The 26,387-nt window shown below is 40.0% G+C and overlaps 2 protein-coding genes across 2 annotated transcripts in view; one reads left to right on the plus strand and one right to left on the minus strand.

Annotated features, from left to right (window-relative positions):
• PDE6H (phosphodiesterase 6H) overlaps positions 1-26,387 on the plus strand; it is a 161,859-nt gene that overhangs the window by 96,076 nt on the left and 39,396 nt on the right. The window contains exon 5 of the mRNA XM_059082242.2: positions 6,662-6,872. The gene's annotated coding sequence lies outside the window, so the exon portion shown is untranslated. The remainder of the gene's footprint in view (positions 1-6,661; positions 6,873-26,387) is intronic.
• ERP27 (endoplasmic reticulum protein 27) lies at positions 3,515-25,971 on the minus strand. Its single transcript, XM_059082230.2, has 7 exons — positions 25,809-25,971; positions 25,041-25,138; positions 23,184-23,321; positions 9,636-9,752; positions 5,724-5,849; positions 4,407-4,600; positions 3,515-3,596 (listed from the first exon to the last, which is right to left on the minus strand). The coding sequence occupies exons 1-7, from the start codon at positions 25,900-25,902 to the stop codon at positions 3,515-3,517; spliced, it is 849 nt and encodes a 282-aa protein (XP_058938213.1). The 5' UTR covers positions 25,903-25,971.

Below are 26,387 nucleotides of genomic sequence, written 5' to 3' on the forward strand. Positions count from 1 at the left end.
TAAATGAACTATTCTCTAATAATACACCACTTGGTACCCATCTTATCCCTACACAGCCAAAGTATATGTGTATTAATAAGGGCCTGATAAAGACAGTATGCCTTCCTTTGTAGCATGACCAAACTAGGTGAGTTGGGAGAGAAATCTCACGACAGGTGAGTGTGAGAGGATTGTATTAACCATATGTTCCTGATGCTTTGACATCTGGGGCCTTGCTGACCCTGGAGAGATTGCTCCTCCCAGAGCTAGCCAATACTAGAGGTAGTAAACAACTCATCTGCTAGAGGTTCTTTCATATGCAAATTAACAAGTCCATGCTCTGTACCCATACCAACTCCTTTACTGAACTCTCACAAGGCTCTTACATTCTGGGACAAAATCCATTTGCCCTAATAACACCAGGGCCATGTTCAGGGCAACCAGGGACAGTTTCTATGGCCCAGAGTCTGCTGAAATTATTCAAACCAGCCAATCCTGCTTACCCTGCCTTGACTGTTCCTTTCCACAGCAGCCACAATGAAGGCTCTTGCCCATATTTCCCCCTTGTTTCTTCTGTCTCCTGACCAACGCTGGTGTTTCCCCATGTGGCCCTTTGTGACATGACATGTGCCCTCCTCTTGGGAACTGTGAGTAACAAACTGTCTTTTCAATGGCCATCATTTCCTGATCTGTTGGCTTCACCATACATGGATAATAATAAAGCCTACATTTAAAAAATTATTTCAAGGAAGGAGGGGGTGTAGCTCAGTGGTAGAGCATATGCTTAGTTAGCATACATGAGGACATGGGTTCAACTCCCAGCCCCTCCATGTTTGATTGATTAACAAAAACACAAAACTTTAAAAGTTATTTCAACTACTTCTCTTGAAGGAAACCTTTCCTTTGCCATAAGTTCTGACAATTGGAGAAATGACCATTACCCAGAGAAGACAGGGTAGCATTAAACCAAAAAATAAAAGTAATGACAAACTTACTTAATATGTATTATCACTCTGGGATCTCAAAAAATCCTATGAATTATTATTGTATTATCTTCAGTGAACTGAAGTTCTAAGAGAGAAAGTGGTTTTTCCAAGGTCACAAAGCCACAGGCACAGAAGAGGTGAGACTCAAATACAAACTTTCCTGGCGTTCCTCTGATTCATGCCCTCCTCCCACTCCTGCCTTCTGTTGTATAGTCTTCCAAACCTTCTAATAGATTTTACAAAGTTCTATTGTATAACATCACCACTTCCTTCATCCTCTAAGGAAAGAAGTACGGCAGTCTTGCTAGCTAGAACCAATAAATGACTCCACAATGAAAAATAGCCGTGATATATCTAGATATTTCAACCATAATATGGCCTTGGGAAAATGAATCTAGAGTCTTAGGAAGATATTACTCAAAGACAGAGAAGATCTAGAGATGACAGAAGTTTATAATACTAAGTCTGATCTTTAGTAAATGAATGAGAACCTTTATAACTCTCTTCTTTGGAAAGAAGTTCCATTCTGTGGTCATAACTCCTGTACAAAGAACAAGATTGACTGTGAAGAAGACAGACAAAAATATCTTTCAGTTCTGGAGAAACATAAACTGAGAAGGAATAATTAAATTAAATACCATAAAGATAAAAAGGCACATACAAAGTACCATGTATAATAAAATCGCTATTTGAAGGTAATCAAGCAGAAAAATACACTGTAAAAATATAAGACCTGTGGTCAGTGGTGACCACAGTTATTAGGGGGAAGACTTCAAGTAAACTATTTGAAAAATTAACTCAATATTGAATAAAATATAGCTCACGGGAATTTATATTTTAGCGTTTACCAAATTCCTACGATAGTCTGGAATCCCATTATTTTAAGCAAAGAAAGAGGGAATTTTGAAAAAGAAGGAAGAGAGAAAATAATAAAGTCAATCAAATGACTTGGAAATTTTTTTAAAAGGTGAAAAGTTTGGATTATGAGTATGGAGGAAAGAAGATTGGATAAGAGGGCTTAAGACCAACCAGCAAGGAGTTAAAGGTACCATTTAGTGACGGTGATTGGCAGCTGTTAAGAATTTCCACTCAGTACATGTAAGAAGAAACGAGCTTTTGTGGCTACTGGACCTCAGCTGGATATCAGGAAGAATTGCCTGACTGTAAATGTGAAGAGCTCTGGTTTGCAGTATCAAAGGGAGGTTTCTGAGATGTGCCTATCCCAGGAATATTTTTCAGCCTTAAGCAGGAGACTGTTTGGGTGGTTTTCAGTAGAGCTGTAGATGGATGGGATGGACTTCTCAGAATCTACTGGTATCGTGTTGCCGAGGGGTGTACCATACACAGTTGCTTTCACAGAGTCCATGCCAGCAGCTGACTCCCAGCTCAGTGGCCATGGAGTTTTCCCCCCAGGAAGGAACAACCAAGTCTTTCAGTCTCTGTTCCCCACCTGGACCAGTCCTTAGGTATACACTGTAGTTTTTCAGCTCTTCAGCGCTTAGGTACTTTGCTTTGGAGCCAAGGGCCTCCTGGGAACAATGCCTCATCTGTGTGTTCACAGTAACAGCCTGTGGGCCAGAGACACTCAGCCAAACTCTCCCTCCATTCCACAAGGGCTGGATCGCACACTTCACCTGCAATAATCCACGTTTAGCCAGCCCGAGCTCGCCCCTGGGGCCAAGTTCCCCCCTCCTACTCCTTCTCCAACCTTTTACCTAATTTGATTCCCGTAGCTCCTCTGCCACATTTATACCAATCCTCATGCAAGATGGTCTCTACCAGCTCCCATCCCACCCACAGTGAACGATAACACATTAGTGGCTCATGGCCTGACTCTAACAGTAGATACCAAAGGGGGAGGTCCATTCTGCCGAGTTGGGTGGCGGGGTATTTATATGAGGTTTGGTCTGAAAAGAGATGCCAGTCTTTTCCTATAACATGATGGCCTTTTATTTATCATGGAGCTGTTGATTTACATGGGGAGTTAGGAACTTGAAACAAGCATAGAGATTTTACATGGTCTGTTTCTGCTGAGTTCAGAGACTTGGGAATATCATTTGACTTCTGGCAAAAAGACAATTTCAGAAAGGCATTTAAAACCATCTTTTTGTCCTTGGCCCTGAGTCAGAGAGGGACATGGGCTTATGAGGAAAGCAGAGTTTCAACTCTTAGGCAACCCTACAAGAGGTTGTATGTAAGTCGCGTGCAGTATATGAATTCAATATCAAATGACACACCAGAACTATCTCCCTCTAGGAATGTTGCCCATTCGTAGCAGTAGCACAGTATTTCTCATAAAGCCTCCATCCAGTGGTATGTGTGACAGTGCATGGGCCTACTCAGTATGAATTCAGAAGAGAAAATCGGAAGGGTAGTGAAAGAGTAGAGGAAATTTAAAAGAAAGGGAAAGTAGAGTCAATGAGATTTTAAGGAACAAACTGGGGCTGTGTGTGTGTGTGTGCGTGTGTGTATGTGTATGTGTAAAGCCTGGTGATCCTGTTTACTGTCTCTGAGGTTTGGGTCACCCCTTTCTATTCGACATAAAGTAGCTACTTGGTCCTATGCAGAAGAAGGAAGGAGAAATCAGAGTTCCATCTTTGATGTCTTTTCTTCTGATTCATGATTTTCTCTCTGAAAAACACCATGAGACTGATATTCAGATGTGGAGCCCACTCTTGTTTTTGACTCTAAGATTAGCAAATTGAGCTATTTAATTCCTCCTGGAAGTCCGAAATCCATCTTCAATTTTTATCTCATGAACTCCTCATACAGAATTTATTTATTTCCCACAGATGTTGTACACAGAATGGTAAAATCCAAAAGTCAGCTCCTTTGAATATACAAGACCTTTCCAAAAATGTTTTTGGAGTTCTGTTCCCATGATTATATCTTAAAAAGCATCCCAACTCTGACCACCATATCCTCCTATCCCTTTACTCGTTTCTTGTTTTACACTGATAAAATTTTTTCGCTTTTAATATTCCTAAAGATCAGAAAGCTTGAGAACACATTGTGTGGAAAAAGTTTGGGTAAAACAGACTTTTGTTTATATTATTGGGGGATGAGAAACAGCTGGAAAAAAAACTGGACACGATCTAAATGTCTATCAATAAGAGAATAGTTAAATAAATCATGGTCCATCAATACATTAAAACTCTGTGTAGTTGGTTAATAAACTATAAGAAAGCTTTTCACACATGAAATGATACTTCATATTAAGTAAAAGAGTCGAGCTGTACAATCATATACAATAGTGTATAATACGCTATCAATTATGCAAAAGAAGAGGGTGAGTGCATGTATTTATATGCACATTTCCTATCCCTTTACTCTTAATCAAATCAGTGGAGGTCAAAGAATTTTTATTCAACAAGAAATTAAAGGGACCAAGAGGGGAAACAAACCTCAACTCGCTTGACCTGTAGTCTCACACTTACCAACCTCTTCCCTTTCAGGAATCCATCACAAAAGTTTTGCACATGCTCTACTGAGACTTCCGTTATGGGCAGTGTATCCCACACATCATCCAGAGTCTGGTAAATTGCCAATGCTGGCAGCTGAGACTTCTTTAGTTTGAAAAATGATATCACCTTCCCATTTTGCTTCGCACCACTGTCCACCAGAATAAAAAGAATCTGCAGTTGGAGAAGTTTGAAAAAGAAAGATCTCTCTGAGGTCCTGGGGAGGAAGAGACACCTTGTGATTGCTGGAGTTTACACTGATGGAATTTAGGGTCTGTGCCACACAATTTAAATCTTCATCGAGTTAAAATGAATTTCTTCTTATTTTGCATTGTTTTGGTTTTTTACCCCTTTGATCGGGTTTACTTAATTTTAAGATCATAGAACTGGAAGAGACTTCAGTGGTTAGCTAAGGGAGAAAGTATGGCCTATTGGCTAAATGTGGAGAATTCTTTTTAAATGTTACTTGTAGTACTTTCTAGCTGTGTGACTTTGGATACATTACTCAGCTTCCCTGAGATTAGGTGTTCTCATTGGAAAAATGGGCTTTTGTTGGGGGAGATTGAACGAGAGAATGGATTTAATATTTCTAGTACAGTTGTTAGCATATAGTAAGTGCTTGAAAACTGTTAACTATTTTATATTATTAAATCAAACCTCTGCCCAAAGTGGAAATCCTCTTGATAACAGTCTAGAGCGTTATCTACATTTAGTGACACTGAAAACTTCCAGTGCTAGGGAAACAACCACCAGAAAGTCAGCTTGTTTTATTACCAGACAGCCCTTGTCATCGAGGTCTCTAATTCAATGCAGTAGCCTTGAAGTGGTTGAAGTTTTACTATTTCATAAGAAGAACTATACAAAGTAGGGAAGGGAAGACATAAATATTTATTGGACATCCAGTGGGCACTAGATACCTGACAGGTGTTTTAGATGAGAAATAAGCCCTGAGGTCTAAAACTTCAGAGCTTATAGCAAGGAGTAAATAAATTGTGACTAGTAGGTGATTTTTATTTTCAGTTTCTTTGGGTCTCTATTTTCTCTGCACCCATCAAGGCATGAAAAAAAAAAGAGACTTACTGTTAATGGAAGATATGATTAAATACATCTTTAATAGTATAAAATACATCTTAAGTTTTAAATCAGAGTAATGGGATTTATTATGTCCCAGTTCTCACTTTGTTATCTCTTAACCTGATGTATTTTCCTCATTTATCTCACTTTCCTGGTCCCATCTCCCTTTTTCTAGTGTCTTGTGGCAGAGTATTCAAAAGGGTATTTCCCAGTCCAGACTTACCTTCCCCTGGAAGAGCTTAGCTGCTTCCTGGTATCTGTGCAAGCTTTCTTCATACTCTGGGGAGGCCTTGTTCATCATCAGTAGAAGATGAATTGGAATCATACTATCAAATAGGCCAATTACAGCCTGGGAAATTGAAATGTATTGAAGTAGAGTGAAAGTGAAAAGGAGGGAAAAAATAAACATTAGTGACAACCGGTGAATAGGTACACTAGAACATAAATGAGAGCTGCCCATCCATCACATCAGTGGCAACTCCTCCAAGATGGTTCTGAGTCAGTCTCACCCTCTGGTTTTCATGCAACTGTGTAGTTTTCTCCTCCCCACACTGAACAGGGCTGAGCTGAGTAACCAAAGGGATATTGCAGTAATGCTGGAGTGTGACCTCCAAGGTTAGGTCATAGAAGACATAGTGGCTTCTGCCTTGTTCTCACTCGTATCACTTACTCTCTTACACTGGTCACTCAAGCAGTCTTATGAAGAGAGTCGCATGGCAAGGAGCTGAGGCCTCCTGCTAACAGCCAGCACTGACATGTCTGTGATTGAGCCATCTTGGAAGCAAACTCTTCAGTCCCAGTCAAACCTTCCCATGACTGCCTCCCTGACCAATGGCTGCCACTTCACATGAGCCCCCAGATTTGCAGCACCTAGCCCTAGCCACTCCCAAATGGTTGACCCACAGAAACTGTGAGAGATAATCCATTTTTTTTCTGTTCTAAGTTGTTAAATTTCGGAGTAAGCTATTATGCATCAACAGGTAACAAATACACCGTGGAACATTTTAGTCACCTTTTAAACCCCTTTTCATGTTGCAAGAGCAGCCAGATGCACTTAAAATGTGGACTTTGCATGTTAGTGGTGTATACTTTTGAGTGCTTATGATGTGCTGGGCAGTGTTTTCAGGTCTTTACGTGTAATAACTAATTTAATCCTCAAAGTCCCAGGTTTATAAAAGAAGAAATTAAGGCCCAAGACCTCCTGAAGTCATGAAAGTGTTGAACTGCGATTTGCAGCAAGCAGTGTGGCTCCAGAGTCCATGATCTTAACCAGCAGGATGTACTGCCTCATACACAGCTGATGGCAAATCCTCAACAAAACCAAGTCAGCCCTCAGCATGGTTGAATCAGACCACCTCAGGTCAGCCATAAGGTAAGCTCTTCAGGAGACCAGAAGCATTGCCCTTATTTGCTGATCAGAGATGGTCATTCCCCAGGAAGTTGTCGGTGATGGAGGGGAGGGGACAGCTGTGAACCAGAGGGAGGAGAGAAAATAGAGTGTAAAACTATGGCATGGGTTCCCTTCATTTCCCTTTCCTGAAATAGTGCTGCAACTGTCTCTATTTTAAACAAAATCCCATTCCTTTTCACCCCTCCCTTCTAAATACAGAAAGCACTGCTGTAAAACTAGCATGTACACAAGAAGAGAGAGTATGGTGTGTTAAGGAATCTTTGGACAGAGTCCCAGGCTGTTGGGAAGGGGAGCAACTAGTTAGGATCCTTCCAGAAACTATACACTACTCTGTAGAGATTTTTTTTCAGCTCTACTGGTCAACATGTAGGTAAGGAGAATCCAGTGAGTTCTTTCCCAAAACTTTCTCCCTGGAGTTTCAAACCAGGTCTTACATTTTAAATTTGGGAGATTGGATGCTAAATAATTGTCTCTTGTTCTCCTAGATCCTGTGACTTAAATTTAGAGCATGCATCTACTCTCCTAGAGTGGAGATGGAGAATGAATCTTGAGAAGAGACAAAAAATCAAAGCTGAGGGGTCAAATGATATAGTTGTCTTAGCAGAAGGGATTGAACACAGCAGAAGTGATTCGTTTAATCCTAATAGATTAAACAGCTGGATTTTCACCTTGAAGCCAAGTATTGAGTGTGTGCCTTAAAAGTGCACAGGAGGCCAACTACGTGGCTGTGAATTTCTGCCCAGTTGCTACTGGTACAAACCTCTGTACCAGCAACAGATGAGAAGCACCTATAGTAGTGTGGGCAGGTCACCAGTTGAGAAAAACACTACTTGCAGAAATGTAAAAGTCACAATAAAAGTTGAAGTTGCTTCTCTAAAGGAATTCTTTCCTAATTTCTTCCTGATGTGATTTGCTGTCACTACTAATATGGAACTTAACAAATGTCATAGTTCTGTAAGATGAGAGAGGGTCCAGGCATCAGAGCTCAGGAAGGCTAGTCCTTGCCTCTGCCCTTGTTCGCCTGCAGAACTCCAGGACCCTGCCATAAGCTCAGGGACTGGAAGATCATCTTTTCTGGTCCTACATGCACTCCTGGCAGCTTTATAGACACAATGACCAGAATGATGATGGTCTAGGAGAAAAATGCCTTTTCAACGATTGCTGCCAACACCCCTGCGGTGCGTGTGTTTGGAATCTTAGCAAAAGTGGAAATGGAGGCACCATTCCATGGAGAAAAACATGGTGTGAGAGGTGGACAGGAATTTAGTCAACAGGAAAAGGGGTGTTTTCTGTTGAAGGCTGTGTGGGGGAATGGAAAAACCACAGGACTCAGTCAGACAGACCAGTCATAAAAACATCAGGGACGGGCTGCCCTGGTGGCGCAGTGGTTGAGAATCCGCCTGTCGATGCAGGGGACACGGGTTCGTGCCCCGCTCCGGGAAGATCCCACATGCCGTGGAGCAGCTGGGCCCGTGAGCCATGGCCGCTGAGCCTGCGCGTCCGGAGCCTGTGCTCCGCAACGGGAGAGGCCACAGCAGTGAGAGGCCCGCATACCACACAAAAAGCAAAACAAAAACATCAGAGACAAGTGGATAGGGCTGTCACTGAAGCTCAAATTCCTAGTCATATGGCCTTGAGGAAATTACTCCACTTTTCTGAGCTCCCATTCCCTCTCCAGTAGTATAGAAATAGACAATATCAGCTAATGCATCATCAGTTAAATTTTCTGACTTAAAAGATGCCTTTTCCACTTACTGTGTAATCTTGAATGTTGTTTGGAACTTGAGAATTCTCTATAAAATGGACATAATAATTTCCTCTCTTCTACCTCTAAGAATCTCTGTGAGTATTGAATGAGAAAATGGTATGAAAGGGGTTTGTAAGTTCTAAAAAGCATGACATGCATACTGTTATTAGAGAACGCATAGCATTTCTGAGCTGATGTAGATCACTGGAAGTCAACACTCCATCAGTCTATGATTTACGTTCAGGAAGGCAAAAGGCAGGACATGTAAGGTAATTCTATAAGCTGTAGAGTGTTAGAAGGCCAGCAGGACAGGTGGACCAGCACCTTCACCCAGGTTTCAGGCAGCATGCAACACCCAAGGAAGACAAACCCAGGAAGAAACCTGAGACCCCTTGAGGATCTAGGCCAGACCAGGAAATGTTAGTTACTAGTCCACAAGGAGATAGGCACAGAAAATGGGAATAGGTGTATAAATACTTTAAAGAAATTTTACATCGTCGCGACATCCAAATACGTGATCCCGGGGCTTTGTTTTTAAACATTTCATTTGTCTATTAATTTACTTTTACAGTATTTTACAAAAGTATTGGTCACCAATGCTTTAGGAAAACAAAATGGACCTTCAGCATTTTTGCAATCGCGGCAAGCTTACAATCTTGTTGCCTTCCCTGAAATGTCTCAGGCAACCAAACTCAGAAGTTTTGAATTAGGCACCTCAGCACTGCACTCTCTCTTTCTTACTAGTCATGTGACGTCATTCAACTTTTCTGTTTCTTTCTTTGTTGGGTAGGGACAAGTCTATCAATCTTAAGGGTTGTAGAGGGATGGCAACATAAACAACTAGGTGTTCAATTAATGGTGGTTAATATTATTATTGGTCAAAAGATCAGAGCTCCTGGAGGAAAGGATTTCTGCTATGAAGGCAAGTACCCTCCCTGACATAGGGACTTAAGGGTCTGCAGACAGGGGCTAATTACCATAGGGTTATACTCTGTCACCAAGTGGAGGTTGTTTCTCTGAATGAAGTGGCTTAACTTGGTAGCATCCATGCTTTCCATGTCTTCACTCTTTAAATCCAGTTGTTTGTTATCCACCTGGGTCACACAAAAAGGATACAATTGTCACTGTCTTCATTCATCAGTAAATGTTTCTAGACTATTTACCACATGTCAGGCACTAACTAAAGCTCTAAAGCCAGAAAGGTAAATAGGAACTGTTCCCTGCCCTCTAGGAACACACTGTCCTGTGGAACACAGAGAAGTAAACAGAAACATCACACAAAAAGCGGCTAGTGCCATCACAGACCCATTTGTCACCTAAGGAAGAGCAGAAAAGCTCCCAGGAAGAGGCAGCTCCTGAAGAATGGCTAAGACTTGTTCAGATAAATGAGGATGGGGTGGGATTTTAAATAAGGAACAGTATTTGCCAAAGGCAAATTCTAGAAGCTGCAGTTTGTTTAGCTTGCCTCTAGCAGTAGATGTTAAGTGCCGGTAGAGGAGAGACATAGACAGTGGGGTAGGCAGGGCAAATTCCCAAAGAGCCTTAAGTCAAGGTAAGTAGATTAAACTCTAACCTGAGGGCAAGGGGAGACACTTACAGGATCAGGTTTATGTTTTATTTATGTAGCCTTCTAATGTGAAATAAAACACACATATAGAGAAAAGCACAAAACAGAAAATATAAACCTCAGTAGATGATCACAGAGCAAACAACTGTGGAACCACCACTCAGGGAAAGAAATAGAACATTGCCAGAATGGCTGAAGCCCTCTGTGATCCCTTCTAATCAATAAGCCATTAGTTTGCCGCCAAAGTGAACATTATCCTGACTTATGACCATCTTCATCCTTTCCTTTATAGCTTTACTGCTTAAAACTGCATCTCTTAATGTTATAGTTTAGTTTCATCTCTTTAAAAACATTATGTAAGTGGAAACAAACTATTTTTTGTATGTGTATCTCAATTCTTTTACTTAAAATTTTGTTTATAAGAACCATCCATGTTATTGCATTTAGCTATAGTTTGCTCATTTTCCTTGCTCTATAATATCTGATTGTATAAACATGCAAAGCATTTATTTAGTTTACTACTGATGAAAATTTAGACTGTTTTCAGCTTCTGGTTATTAAAATAAGGCTTCAGTGAGCACTCTTGTTCATTTCTCTTGGTACTCATGTCTCTATATCTGTTGGGCATGTATCTAGGATCAGGATTTGATTGTAGGATATGTGTATTTTTGACATGTATTTTGATGTGTGTTTGGGAGACAATGCCAAGCTATTTTCTAAAATGGACAATAATGTACATTTGCATCTGTACTGTTGGAAATGTCCCATTGTTCCACATCCTTGCCAACACTTGGCTTTATCCACCTTTCTAATTTTATTCATTTTGGTGAATATCTGGTAGTATCTCACTGTGGTTTCACTTGTATTTCTCTGATTAACCAGTTGTATATCCTCTCTTTGAAGTGTGTGTTCAAGTCACTTGCCTATTTTTCCATTGAGTTGATCCTTTCTTTGCTGATTTGAAGATGTTTTATAAATTGTGGATATGAATCCTTGTGGTTTTATATTATATATCTTTTCTCACTGGGGACTTCCCTTTTAATGGTGACTGCATACGAACAGAAGGTAATTTCAATGTAGTCAAGTTATCAACCTTTTCCTATAACTCGTGTGTGTTTTTGTTTTGTTTTGTTTAAAGTGCTTTGACTACACCAAAGTTTTGATGATATTCTCTTATTTTATCTCCTAGAAACATTATTATTTTGTCATTCACAATGGATCTAAAATCTACCTGGGACTCATTTTTTCTTCCTTCTTAAAATGATGCTTAGATTCTGATTTTTAGCATTACTCTCCTCTAAAATACATGTTAAAACCTCCATATTTCCCTTTATAAGGCTATGGATGCCTTCTAAGTTCATAAATTTTATATGCATGTTTTATTATCATTCAATTCAAAATGTTTTCTAATTTCTGTTCTTATTTCTTCTCTAACCTATTGGTTATTTAGAAGTGTATTTTTAAATTTCAAAATGTAAGATTTTGGGGTTATATGCTTGTTTTTTATTTCCAGCTTAATTTCTACATTTTATTATTTGTCAACTTCTGTATATGTGATATGTGTCCTTAAAATTATGCATATATTATAGTTTTTGAATGCAGGATTCTGCATATGCTCATCAGGACACTTAGTTAATTTATAATTCAAATTATCTATCTATCTATATATTTTTTCTTTTCTTTTGACTAGCTTATTCTCTCAATAGAGGAGTGTCAGAATCTCCCAGTATGATTGTGGATTTAACCATTTTTTCTTACAATTCTGTCAGTTTCTTCTTATATATTCTCAAGTCATGTATGCAGATTTAGAATTGGTAAATCTCCTGGGCAAATTAAAATTGTTGTCTTTATGAAGTGTCCTTCTTTCTCCCTAGGGATGCTCATTGCATAAAAGACTACTTTGTTCATACTAATATACTTATACCAGCATTCTTTTAGAAGTGTTTACATGGCATATCTCCATCCTTTTACTTTCAACTTATCTTTATACTTTACATATGTCCCTATTTTTTAAAACATTGTATCTCTTGTAGAAAGCACATAGTTTTACTTTTAAATCCAGTCTGATAATCTTTGCCTTTTAATGGGATTATTTTATATAATGTAATTACTAATATATTTAATTAAATATGCATTTTTCCATTGGTTCTGCCTGTTCCAAATCTCATTTTCCTTCATTTTTGGCCTACTTTGAATCCATTGAGCACTTTTTATTATGCCTTCTTTCTCTTTTTTGACTCATAAGTTACACACGCTATAATTATTCTCCTAAGGATCACCAGCATGTGTTACAACATGCACACTTTACTTATCAGAATCTAATATTAGCTGGCAATTCTACCTTCTTCTTGGATAATGCAGACATTAGAACATTCGAATACACTTTACTTCCTTCCAAATCAGTCCGTGGTCCACACTCAAGACGTACAGGTGATTATTGCTCTTTGTGTTAATTCTAAATCTCACAAGACATTATTATTATTATTGTTATATAATCAATATACATTTACATTTATGCATATATTTACATTTTAGTTTCTCTTCATTTCTTCCTGCATTTTTGAGCTTCTATCTGGGAATTTTTTCCCTCTGCCAAGAGAACACATTTAGTATTTCCTTTAGAATGAGTTAGATCTGTTGGGTGACATATTCTTTCAGTTTGATTGTTTAAAATATGCTTATTTCACCTTTATTTTTGAAGGTTATTTTTGCTGGGGGTAGCATTCTTTGTTGAGAGTTATTTTCTTTCAGTTTTTGAAAGATATAATTATTTGCATTCTGCAGTCCATTCTTTCTATTGAGAAGTCATCTGAGAATCTTAGTATTACCCTTTGAGCTTACTTTTAAGGTAATCTTTTTTGTCTGATTTAAGATTTTTCTCTTTTTCTTTGACTTTCTGTTATTATACTATGGTATGGCTACAGGTAAATTATATAGATGATACATATATATAATTATATATGTGTGCAGGTATATGCAGTGTGTGTATATATATATATATATATATACGTGTGTGTGTGTGTGTGTGTGTGTGTGTGTATTTATATATTCATATATGATCAGGGGCTGAGGTGACTCGAATCTGTGCTGCAGCTCTTGGGAGGGCTGATCTACTTATGCTTCATCTTTGATTTTAGGGTATTTCTCTTTAGGGTCCAAAGTAGAGCAAAGGATGTCTTACTAGTTTTACCTCCTACTTCTTCTTGTGGTCCCTGAACTCCAACATTTAATTTTCTGGCTCCTTGAATATTGCAAAAATGCTAATAAACCTCTCAGGCTCTCTGCTGCTCCTTCTAGAACTGGTTAAGTCCCCCGGATGAAAAGCAGTCCAAATACAGGGTTCATCTTTTTGGGTTTCCATTTTATTTCAGATCTTAGCCTAGACCTTCTCTTGCAGGTTCTCCAAGGTCTTTCTTTAAAATATATATTTTTGCTCAGCTTTTTCAAAAAAATTATCCTTAGTGGAAGGGATTGTCTAGTTACCTGGTCTGCCATCCCAGATTTGCATTTTAGAGCTCCCTTTCCATGACACTCAGGTATGTTGAAAGATAGGATGTCATATTGCCAAACACTGTTCGCAGAAGTTTCCCATTCCCCTCTCCAATCTCCTCATGCCCATGAAGACAGAAGATAAAGCTTCCATCACCCATAGCAGCTATGCCTACAGATAAAACTGTCAGGGCCAGATCCTGAACAAATTTGCTTCCTGAAATAGTTTGGGTCACTTTTGAGATCTTTGGGCTACCAACACTCGAACACCTCCTTAACCCTTTCCCTTTATCTGCTATCTTATATCGGTCCTACCCCATCAGATCTTGCCCTGGATCAGAACCATCTTCTATTTTTCTCTTCTTTTCTTCAAGGTGGTCTCTCACCGGGTTAGTTAAAAGCAATATGAACCTCCAAGAAACCCAATGCACTCTTTATGGTCAATTTGATTAGTTCTGAGTCTATTTAGTCATATCTGGGTATTTCTCTTATAATCCATTTCTGTTCAATTATTTGTCGAGTGCCTGCTGTATATTAGGTACTGAGGCCCAGAAGTGCTGACCTGTCTCAGATGGCAATTTAATCAGTTTATTTCATGATTGTTTTTCACAACCCAAACTGATGAAATACATAAATGCGAGGTACAGAAAATGTTTGTCTTTCAAAAAAAGAATTTTGAAAAAACTTCAACGAAACCACAGGATATTTTTAAAGGTGAACTTCTTTTGCATATTTAATTGTTTTAAAATTCACACAGTTTGAGTAGAAAGCTTGGGGCAGAAATATAAAAGCAGGAGAAAAAAGTCTTCCCTAGGTGGAGTCCTTGCCCACCCGTCTCCCATCCCTCTCCTCTAGTCGGTAGAGAAGAAAGTGAATACAAAGGATCTTAAAAGCTGCTTAAGGCCCGCTTTGCCACCTGGCATGTCACCTTCCTAAGGCTTTGCTAATTGTGCAACCATCAAAATCATCATTATAATCACAACCAGTGTCCTTTTAATCTTTAATACATTTAAATACTTCCTGATTATTTTTTCTGGAAACTTGCAGACCTGGAGTCTAAGCTCAGAGGACAGAGCTGTGGTCTGAGCCAGGAGTTCCTCCCTTTCCGCTCCCTTTTCCAGGCAAACCCTCACATTTCCCAGAACAAGATGAACAGGAAACGCCGGCTCCTCCGGGTGTTTCTGGACTTAAGGAATGCTCTATACTGGAAGCACCTTGGTTAAGCGGTGATAACATTCTCTAAGAAGCAAAGAGCTTTAATAAAAACCACCCTCCTGAAGCCTTTCCAGTTGGTTGGGCTTCTTTGAATGAAACATACCCGATTATTTCTCTATTTCTTAAACCAAAAAAACTCTGGAACGTTCATGCGTAGGGTTCCTGGAAACAACATTTGAAAGGAATTCTTTCTTCTTTATTTGCCTAATGCCCTGGAAAGAAAACCCAACCCTGGAACCAAGAGTGGGGGAACAATTTTTATATATTTTTCCAGTTTTGGGAAATAATTTTCCTTGAAAAATCATGTTATTTTTCTCCCCAAGAAAAGAGGCACCAGAATAAAAACAGTAAACAGTAAACCAGAAGGGCTGTCACCTTACAATATAATTTTGAGGTTCCCCAAGAGAATCAGATGTGGATTATTTTATGTTTCAGACACTGTGTCTTACCAATGGATTTCATCACTCCTTTTCTGTTTATTAGTATTCCAGCAATATTCCTTTGAATTCTGCTCAGTTTCTCTAATTAACAACCCAGCAGTTCATAAAACATATTAAAGTTGTCTTAGTTTATACCAGTTACAATATTAAATATCTGGGCTATCACAGAGAAATCATTTGTTTAACAAATGCCCTCATGTCTCTGGGTTTTGTTTTTTTTTTTTAACATCTTTATTGGAGTATAATTGCTTTACGATGGTGTGTTAGTTTCTGCTCTACAACAAAGTGAATCAGCTATACACATACCTATACCCCATATCTCCTCCCTCTTGCGTCTCCCTCCTTCCCACCCTCCCTATCCCACCCCTCTAGGTGGTCACAAAGCACCGAGCTGATGTCTCTGTGCTATGCAGCTGCTTCTCTGGGTTGCTTTTATAAGTTGCTTAGCTTACCATATACTTGCTAAATACATACTTTAGAAAAAATATTTAAAAATTTGACGTATCTTACTTCTTGCCTTTCTTATCAGTTTATTTTTATGCACTGGTTTCTTCTGATTCTCTGCTTGGAAAGGTGCATTTCTTATAATACGCTTCCAAGGAATAATTGTGAAAGGCATGAAAGGATGCCTCTACTGTGTTTTCATCACTATCCCATTGGGTCAAAGTTAGGCTAATTATATCTCTTTTTTGGCATGTGGGATCTTAGTTCCCCAACCAGGGATCGAACCTGCACCCCCTGCACTGGAAGCACAGAGTCTTAACCACTGGACCACCAGGGAAGTCCCTATATTTCTTAAAATAGAAGTGATTGAGAATACTCAAAATGAGGTAAACATTCAAATAATATCTGAAATTGCAGTTTAGGACAGGCTCATGGTTTATTCAACATGGGATTATATCTCTGTTGGGGCAACATTAAGAGTCCTGTTGAGAGTGGTGAAGGTAGCTATCACTCTCACAAAAGACAAGCTCTGTCCTCACACAGACAGGTTGTCATACACAACTTACTATTGCTCCATTTTACGGTTCTCCCAATCGCATGTATATAGTTGGCCTGCACTGTTTTTGCAGGTGATGCGTTCCATAAATGTAGCATTTGCCAGTCTCTCATCTCTCCAACATAGCTGTCAACTCATATTCTCACTTACTATTTCAGCTTATTTCTAAACACGTTCTTACAATGGAAATTTACTGTAGGGACAAATTCTGAAATTTCTTTGCCCAAATATGCCATGCCTAGATTAGCACTTGAGAAATAATACTGGGTTTGATTAAATAGTGCCAGGGAGATAGAGAAATGGTTTAGGAGAAAGTGTGTTTCTTTCCCTTTTTTTAAAAAAGTCTTTAGAATGAGGGGGATTAGAGTAAATAGAACCTAGGAGTAAAAACATCGGTTTTCTTTATCCATTCATCTGTTGATGGACACTTAGGTTGCTTCCATGTCCTGGCTATTGTAAATAGTGCTGCAATGAACATTGTGGTACATGACTCTTTTTGAATTATGGTTTTCTCAGGGTATATGCCCAGTAGTGGGATTGCTGGGTCGTATGATAGTTCTATTTGTAGTTTTTTAAGGAACCTCCATACTGTTCTCCATAGTGACTGTATCAATTTACATTCCCACCAACAGTGCAAGAGGGTTCCCTTTTCTCCACACCCTCTCCAGCATTTATTGTTTCTAGATTTTTTGATGATGGCCATTCTGGCCTGTGTGAGATGATATCTCATTGTAGTTTTGATTTGCATTTCTCTAATGATTAATGATGTTGAGCATTCTTTCATGTGTTTGTTGGCAATCTGTATATCTTCTCTGGAGAAATGTTTTTTTAGGTCTTCTGCCCATTTTTGGATTGGGTTGTTTGTTTTTCTGTTATTGAGCTGCATAAGCTGCTTGTAAATTTTGGAGATTAATCCTTTGTCAGTTGCTTCATTTGCAAATATTTTCTCCCATTCTGAGGGTTGTCTTTTTGTCTTGTTTATGGTTTCCTTTGCTGTGGCACATATATACAGTGGAATATTACTCAGCCATAAAAAGAAACAAAATTGAGTTATTTGTAGTGAGGTGGATGGACCTAGAGTCTGTCATACAGAGTGAAGTAAGTCAGAAAGAGAAAAACAAATACCATATGCTAACACATATATATGGAATCTAAGAAAAAACAGAAAAGGTTATGAAGAACTTAAGGGTAAGACAGGAATAAAGACACAGACCTACTAGAGCATGGACTTGAGGATATGGGGAGGGGGAAGGGTAAGTTGTGACAAAGTGAGAGAGTGGCATGGACATATATACACTACCAAACGTAAAATAGATAGCTAGTGGGAAGTATCCACATAGCACAGGGAGATCAGCTAGGTGGTTTGTGACCACCTAGAGGGGTGGGATATGGAGGGTGGAAGGGAGGGAGACCCAAGAGGGAAGAGATATGGGAATATATGTATATGTATAACTGATACACTTTGTTATAAAGCAGAAACTAACATACCATTGTAAAGCAATTATACTCCAATAAAGATGTTAAAAAAAAAAAACAAAACAGGCCTAGTTGCTGGGAGAGGATTTGGAATGGAAGAATAAAAATAATAGCTAACCTACCTTAAAAAAAAAAAAGAAAACAGTACACTTTTATTATCTTTGGTTTTGGAGGTCAGAAATCCAAAATGAGTTTCACTGAACTAAAATCAAGATGTTGGTAGACCTCCCAGAAGCTCTAGTGAAGAAAGATATTTTCTTGCCTTTTCCAGCTTCTAGAGACCATAGCCATTCCTTGGCCCCTTCATCCATCTTCAGAGCCAGCACCATAGATAGCACCTTCTCTCCTCTTGGACCTCCTGTATCGCCCTCATTAGCATTGTTGAGATTACACTGGGCTCACCCAGATAATCCAGGGTAATCTCCTCATCTCAGGATTCTTAATCACATCTGCAAAGTCCCTTTTGCCACATAAAGTAACATATTCACAGGTTCCAGGGATTAGAATGTTGAAATACTCATGTTTTCTCTAAATCATTATATGTTAACCAAAAATTAAATCAGATAATAAAAATATTTTTAAGAAATAGAAAAAAAATCGGTTTTCTTCAGGGTTAAATACTGTAGAAAGTCACTATAATATGGTAGAAATGGTAGCTTTGGAGTCGGCCATGCTGGAGATGAATCAGATGTCTGTGACTGTTTAGTTGTGAGAGTCTAGACACTGGAATCAATCTCATGGAACTTTAGTTTCCTTATTGATAATGCAGGGATAATAATAATCATTTCATCAGAGCCTTGTGAGAATTCAATGGTAGAACCTCGGGAAACACCTGGCAGAGTGCCTATCGTAAATTAGGCACAAAAACAAACAGATGAAATTCTAGACCTTAGGTGAAAGTAGGTACCAGAAGATTGCAACTGGCTCACGTTTCCCAGTGTTGAAAAGAAGAGTCTTAACTGCAGGCGTAAAAGGGTCTCCTCATGGGCCTACATAGAGCCCACAGAGACCAACTGGCAGGAATCAATAAAGACCATGACCATCATGTAAGGACATCCATTAGCTCCCAGACCACCCCTGCAGGACGCAGGAATTGACCATTGTTTCTAAACACTGGGATCATCTTCTGAAGGCAACGATCTCATTGTGTGATGTTTTCTGAACATGTTAAAAGCAGAAACTAACACACCATTGTAAAGCAATTATACTCCATAAAGATGTTAAAAAAAAAGTTTTTTCAGTGCAAAAATTTGAAATACACCACAATTAAAAAAACCCTAAAAAAAAAAAAAAAGTATAGTCTTGGTTGATGTCCTTTAAAAAAAAAAAAGTTATTCCAAACTCCTGAACAATAATCCTAGTAAAATTTGGACTGAATTTTTGAAAGTGTAAACTGAGAAAAAAAATGTTTATCTAAAAGCTGTCACCGCAGAAGCTGAATCTGTCCCAGACCTGCCAATGGAGCAGGGCAGAAACCAGGGTGCTTGTTTTTGGTATGGAACATAAATAATCTTGTCCCCAGAGGTTCTAAGAGTTCCTCTGGAGTAGGTCTGTCGCTAGTGGGAAACAGCAAACAGCTTTTAAAGGAGAGCAGCAGCTCTGGGAAGTCATCAACCAGGCTTTGTAAAGAATAACTTGTAAACAAAGGTAGTGCTTCCATTAGAGGTTGTAAAGCCTGCAGAGACATTGGAAGCAACAGCACTTGTTTTTCTTCCCCACATGTGTATCTTGGTGGTACTAGGACTTTAAATCAGGCTTTCATAAGATCTATAAACAACAAACTGGGAAAGAAGTACTTGTGGATCTGTAGCTAATTAGAATTTTTGTACTGATAGGCTGCTACAAATAGTTCAACAGTACAATGAAATGCATTAGAGTAACCTTCCATATCTTTAAAAAAATTTTTTTAACTGAAGTATAGCTGATTTACAATGTTGTGTTTGTTTCTGGTGTATAGCAAATTGATTCAGTTTTATATATGTATATTTTCAAATTCTTTTCCATTATGGTTTATTACAGGATATTGTATATAGTTCCCTGTGTTATACAGTAAGCCCTTGCTGGTTATCTATTTTATATATAGTCTGTATCTTTCTCACCAAAGCTCTTCACAGAAGAGTTTGATTTCATCCTATTTTACAGGGCAAAGCTGCAACTGCTGTCCAGGTGGGGGAAGAATTGCTGAAGGGACTCGGGCACCTTCAGACATAGTTTGGGGAGTGAGTAAGTTCCTGAAACACTTTCTGAGTGTCTTCTAGGTACCAGAGACATACTGTAGACCTTGGAATACAAAGATGAATAAGTCATGGTTCCTGCCCTTGAATAGCTCACGGTCTAGTGGGGTAAAAGGTGAGACAGACACAGAAATACATGACATGCCTTATAAAGTGGTAAATGAAAACAGAGACATGGGCGTTTAGAGGACTAGTTAGGCCAATTTGGAGACTCCAGGGAGGCTTTCTGAAGGATAAGCTGCTTGAATGGATTCACTGGGATATGAGGAGGAGTTAGCTGGGTGAGGCTGTGACAGGGGCCCTGCCGGGAGCTGGCATTCTGAGCAGAGGAATAGCCCGTGTGACGTGGTGGAACCACACTGTGTATAGTTGGGTATTGAGAGGGTAGAGCCCAGGGTGGGAATGTGCTAGAAAAGGGAATGGAGAAGTAGGTAGTGCCACGTGATAAAAACTACATGTTTAAATATCTTGATTTTGCTCTCTTAAGACATGGGGAATATTGAAGAGTTTTTAAGAGAGACGTGTCATGGTCAAATTTTCATTTTATATCCATCATTGTGATACCAACCTAGAAACTTTACGAAGTAGTAAAGGGAGATCTATTAAGTAGGTATTGAAAATGTTTATGCCAAAGATGCTAAGAATCTGAGCAAGGAGTGAAATAGAAAGAGTGGAGGAGAACACAGGCTCAGTAGGGTAGGAGGCATGATTGGCAAAGATCAGATACTGAATGAACACAGCCATTCAGTAAGACAGGGTTTTAGAGGGAAGAAGATGATTCAGCAGGTGCAAATGACAAATTCAGTTGTGACAAAGTTAAGACTGCAGTGCTTATGAGGATATTCAAGCAGTTCTATCCAGCAAGGATTTGAATCACAGGGGAGATCCAGGCTGGAGGTAAAAGATTCCAAATCCTCAACAAACACATAATCGTCAAACATGAGAAAGAATTATATCACTGAAGGATCACACATTCATTCAGTAATGGATTCGTTCACAGGCATAGTACAGAGGAATTTAAGGCAGTGAAAATACTGGGATACAGTAATGATAGATTTATGTCATTATATATTTGTCCAAAACCATAGACCATAGGACACCAAGAGTGAATCGTGAAGTAAACTGTGGAGTTTGGGTGACTTTGCTGTTTCAGTGTAGTTTCATCAATTGTGACAAATGTGCCACTCTGGAGGAGGATGACGATAATGGGGGAGATCATGTAGGTATGGGGCAGGAGGTAAGAGGAATCTCTATATCTTTCTCTTAATTTTGCTCTGAACCTAAAACTGCTCCAAGTAAATACTTTTTCAAAAAGTAAAAAAAAAAAACCTATTCATTCACATATTCATCTATTCACCAAACATTTATGAGTACCTGCTACATGACACGCACTTTTAAATGTTCGGTGGTCGAAGTAATGAACAAGACAGTCTTTGCCTCCGTGGAGCATGGATTATATAACCTCGGTTGGGACGAGCATTGAGTCAGGCAGTAGTGTGGGTGAAGGAAGAGAATATCCCAGGGAGGAGAAAAGAAGAGGTGGACCAGGAGAAGGAGGCTCCTAGGTCAAGGAAAGAGAGAATATTAAAGAGAAAAGAGAGGCCAACGATGTCAAATATGGCAGAAATGTTCAGTAAAATAAGACTTAAACAGTATTCATTGGATTTGGAAATATGGAAGCCACGCTGAACTGGATGAAAGCAGTTTTAATGGAGTGGTACATAAACTAGGTAGTTTAAGGGCTTAAAGAAAGTTGGAGGCACTGAGTAGAAAATACATTTAAAAGACAGTTGGATGAGGAATATGAAACAGATAGGATGGAGGTGAGAGCGGGAAGGACCTTCAGTCCAGAAATCTTGAAACTTTAACTTTTGCTCAGTTTCTCATTTCCAGTGGACTCCGGTCATTTTCACCTTGGTGTTCCACCAACAATGTAAACTCAACAACAAAATAAAGCATCAGACATCCCTATTTCTGTCATGTCCTCTCTATTCCTAGGTACCCTGGCTTTAAACCTCATCTCCTTTCCATAATTTTGATATCTAATCCTTGCAGGACCTGCCTTTTCTTCACTTTCTACCGCTACCTCTTTGCTACAGATCCTTAGCACATGATCGATTTTGTCAGCCTAATAAAAGTCCTCTCTACTCCTGTCTTTTTGCCTAACAATCCATCTGACTCATTGCTGCCAAAATAATTTTGCAAACACATTCCTGTTCATATTATTCCCCTGACCTAAAGGCTTGAGGGGCTGCCCGGTGCCAACCTACTTAAGTGCAAACCCATTAAGCTGTTATTCAAATTTCCTCACAATATGGTTCCAGTCAAGCTTCTCTGTCTTTTATTCATTTGCCCAAAACATGTTGCCTGAGATCCAGTCAAGTTGGCCTGATCACTGTTTCCCAAGTTTATTTTTTTCCCCCCATGTTGGCCATGAATTCTCCTCTATGTTGTCCAAATTTTATCTGTTCTTTAATCCTAGTTCAGTTGTCTCCTTCATAATTTACTTTGGTCAGAATTCCTACCCTGCCTTTATCACTTGAACCCTTGAAATATTTTATCCATGGTGATGCTCTTTGTATTATAGATACGTGCATATTATGTTTACGATCTCTACTATATTTGTGAGATCGATGAGAGGGGAGGATATACTCAATGTGTTTTTATTATCATTATCTTGCACAGAGCACAGAGTAGTTGCTACCACATGTTTGATGAATGTAAGTGAACTCTCAAAGGTATGAAAATATAAAATCTTAGAGCTCACCATGACCTCACTGATGATATGGTCAAACCCTTTTATTTTTCAGAGGAAAGAACTGAAGCCAAAAAATGTTCAGTGACCTGCCCAAGTCACATGGCTGGTCGGTGACAAAGCAGTGCTCCAGATCTTATGTCCTGACCCTCAGTCCAGGCTTCTTCCCATTTCATGACAGCATCTGTTTAGGAAGCTTGAGTTGAGCCATTATCCTTGTCATCATGGTCCCTGACTCAGGCAGCACCATTAGCGTTCAAGACCTGGACTCCTTCCCGGTCTCAGAAGTCTGTACATCCACAACCCAAGGAAAAACTGGGAGAAGGCTGGAGCTGCCCACCTGACTTACCAGACGGAAGAGGGAAATGGTGTTCCCGGTAACACTGTAGTGGGCCAGAACCTCGGAGGCAGTGCTGATTGCAAATGACACATCCTGGAAATTTTTCACCACACTGTGGAATAGGGACACTGCTGGGACTTCTAAATCCTAAAAACGAGAAGAAAAAAACCCCACAGGTTGTTTTTGGAGGAGACAGAGAAACAGACTAGGGAGTAGAAATGTGTTCACTCATATCAGAAATCATAGGGTCCAGTGAGACTACACTGACCTCTAAAAATGCAGGCTGGATTTGCAGGGACATTGTTGAATTTTCCAGGCTGGGTGCGTTAATCGGTAACTATGACATTGTGGCTAAGCCTGGGACTCCTGTCTGGCTTTATCATAGAACTCGCACTTTATTAGTAGCTGAGAGGGGTCTCAAAATCATAGAGACCTGCAGAGTTGGGCTGCACCGTCATTGATATACCAGAGGGGCCAAATGTTTGGGGAATAATTTGTGGAAGAAAAAAGAAATGCAAAAATCAGAAATAGGTGCCGTCAAAAGGGCCAAAAAAGAAGATAATAAAAATAAGAGAATTTAAAGTGGGAGCTTAGAAGGTTTATTAACAGAGGCTTGTGTAGGATGTAGAGGAACAGTCCTCTTTCCACGGTGTGTAAGCCGAGAAGATACTGTTCATGCATTGGTGCAGTTCTAGAACCCAGGCCTGCAGGACAGAGCAGGGAAGCCTATTCTGAGTGATGATTCCAGTCCTTCTATAGCGAGCTGGCATTATTTCCCTGCTGTCATGGGACCTTTGTCCTCAGCAGCTCCAGGCAATAAACCAGAGTGAACGTATTTGTTTGTCCCTGACATCTCTCTAGCTAGAGAAGGAGATGTGCTAAGAGAAAAGATCATGGTTAGCCTTGCATCTGGGGTCAAGCAGAGGGAGTTGGCACCTTGCTCATCCAAAAGGGTGTGTGGAGCTCATTCGAGGTTATGAACAATTGTTCATCAAGGCTTCCTCTTTTTTTATTCTGCTCCTTAGACTGGAATTGCTCGTGATTCAAACAACGACACCCGGTGGTCATTTAAGTTATTGCACCCAACTCCACTTCCTTGGCACTCCCGCCTGTCTGAGGGTGGCTGTTTTTGTCTACAGTTCAGATCTCTCATCACTGAAAAATTTGCTCCCCGGTCTTCCTACCCGACTTACATCTCATCAAGGCTATTTCCAGCTGTGTACACAGAATAGACAGGGTGATGATGAGTTGGAATTAATGAATGGAAACAAGACAAGAAGGTCTGCCAGGGGAGAGCAGGGGCTTGATCAGCTGTGAGAATCTCCAGATGTTACCTCCAGACAAAGAGAAAAATGCTGGAATGATGTCTTCTCCTTTATGGCTGCTTTTCTTAGCCGTGAAGCCAATCTGGAAGATGGGGGCTAACACCTTCAATATACAAAATGCCATCCTTATTCAACATTTCAGAGCAAACAAAGAGAAAGAAGCATGGGGGACTACTTATTTGGTAAGAGGCTCTAGACTGGAGGCAACTATTGACAAATGCGTTGCCTGGATGATAGAAGTTGGGTTACTCTGGGCCCTGCCTCAGAAATTCAGATACTGCCCGAAGCTTCAAAGCATCCACAGATGGGGAGACCCAGTCGGCAGTCTCAGAACCCTTGCAGCAAGTGTGAGGAAGACATAATTCAGAGACTGGGAATGGCTAGCAATTGAGAGATCTTGATGGACAAGCTAAAAGCAGACTCTGTACCCTTTGGCTGCTAAGGCAGTGCCATCTGACCAGCAGGTGACCAACGTGGCTCCCTTAAGGTAGAGTATTTCTGGTTCTTTGGAGGAACAACAGCCAGGGGTATCTGGACAAACCTGGAAGAAGCCTATGACAGCCACCTCAGCAGCAGCGACAAATTCCATGGCAGCCTGGACATCTGTGAGCCGCACGGGTTCCCGGGCGCCGGGACCATCTAGACAGAGACAGAGGAGGGTGAGGGAAGAGTGAGAGAGAGACAGAAGGTTTGGGCATACTCAGTAGAGAAGAAGCAGCTCTAAATCATAAGGGCACCTCTACTTTTTCTCTTCATACTAAGGCCAATGAGATTTAGGAGTGCAGTTATCATTCCAAGGCTTTATTTATTTATTTTTTACTAACATGGGGGGGGGGTCCCCACAAGATAGCCTATTTCTGAAGGAGAATGCCAGGCTAGGCGAGGCAGATCTTTGTCCAGCATCTCCTGGGAAGTTTCCTAGGTTTGGAGGACAAATACCCAGAGCCCTATCGTGCTCCCTTCCCTTCTTCCAACAACATTTTCACCCCATGGTGTTCTTTTCTTTTCTTTCTTTTTTTTTTAACATCTTTATTGGAGTATAATTGCTTTACAATGGCGTGTTAGTTTCTGCTTTATAACAAAGTGAATCAGTTATACATATACATATGTTCCCATATCTCTTCCCTCTTGCGTCTCCCTCCCTCCCTCCCTCCCTCCCTTTCCCACCCCTCTAGGTGGTCACAAAGCACCGAGCTGACCTCCCTGTGCCATGCGGCTGCTTCCCACTAGCTCTCTACCCTATGTTTGGTAGTGTATATATGTCCATGCCACTCTCTCACTGAGGGGGAAGGGTGTTCTTTTCTTTTACCTGAGGATTCCTGAACTTCTGCAGCAACTTCCGGGGATAGTTTGCATGTGAAGAGACATAACAGATACAGGCATATGGACGGCATGGCCCCCATCTTCCTGCCCCTGCTCCAAGCCCCAGCCGTGGTGTCTGGGGCTGCCGATTCAGGGCAACCCTCTCTTCAGTTGACTGTGGTGTCATTCAAGCTCTGGGAACTTTGCAGCTGGCTCTGGGATGGGGGACCTTCAACTTCTGAGATAAGAGATGGAGTTCAGTGACAGGACCTCAGAACAAAACCAGCTAGAAGTCAGGTCAGTTCATTTAAATAAAATATTCTATGCCGGGTATTGACCTATGCACTAGAGATACAATGATAACTGTGACCTGATCACCTCTCCCAGCCTAGATTGTTTATGTGAAAAATGGGCAAATGAACAGATCGTTTAAATATAAAATGAAAAGTAATTATAAAATTGGGAAACTCACAGGGTGCTAGGAGAGGATGAACTAAGGACATTTTAAACACTGGTGGGGTCCAGTGAAGGCTTTCTTCCTGCTGGGGATGCCTAGACAGAGTCCTGGGTAAATAAAATTTTACGA

Source organism: Kogia breviceps, chromosome 12, assembly GCF_026419965.1.
Source record: "Kogia breviceps isolate mKogBre1 chromosome 12, mKogBre1 haplotype 1, whole genome shotgun sequence".
NCBI classification, from domain to species: domain Eukaryota; kingdom Metazoa; phylum Chordata; class Mammalia; order Artiodactyla; family Physeteridae; genus Kogia; species Kogia breviceps.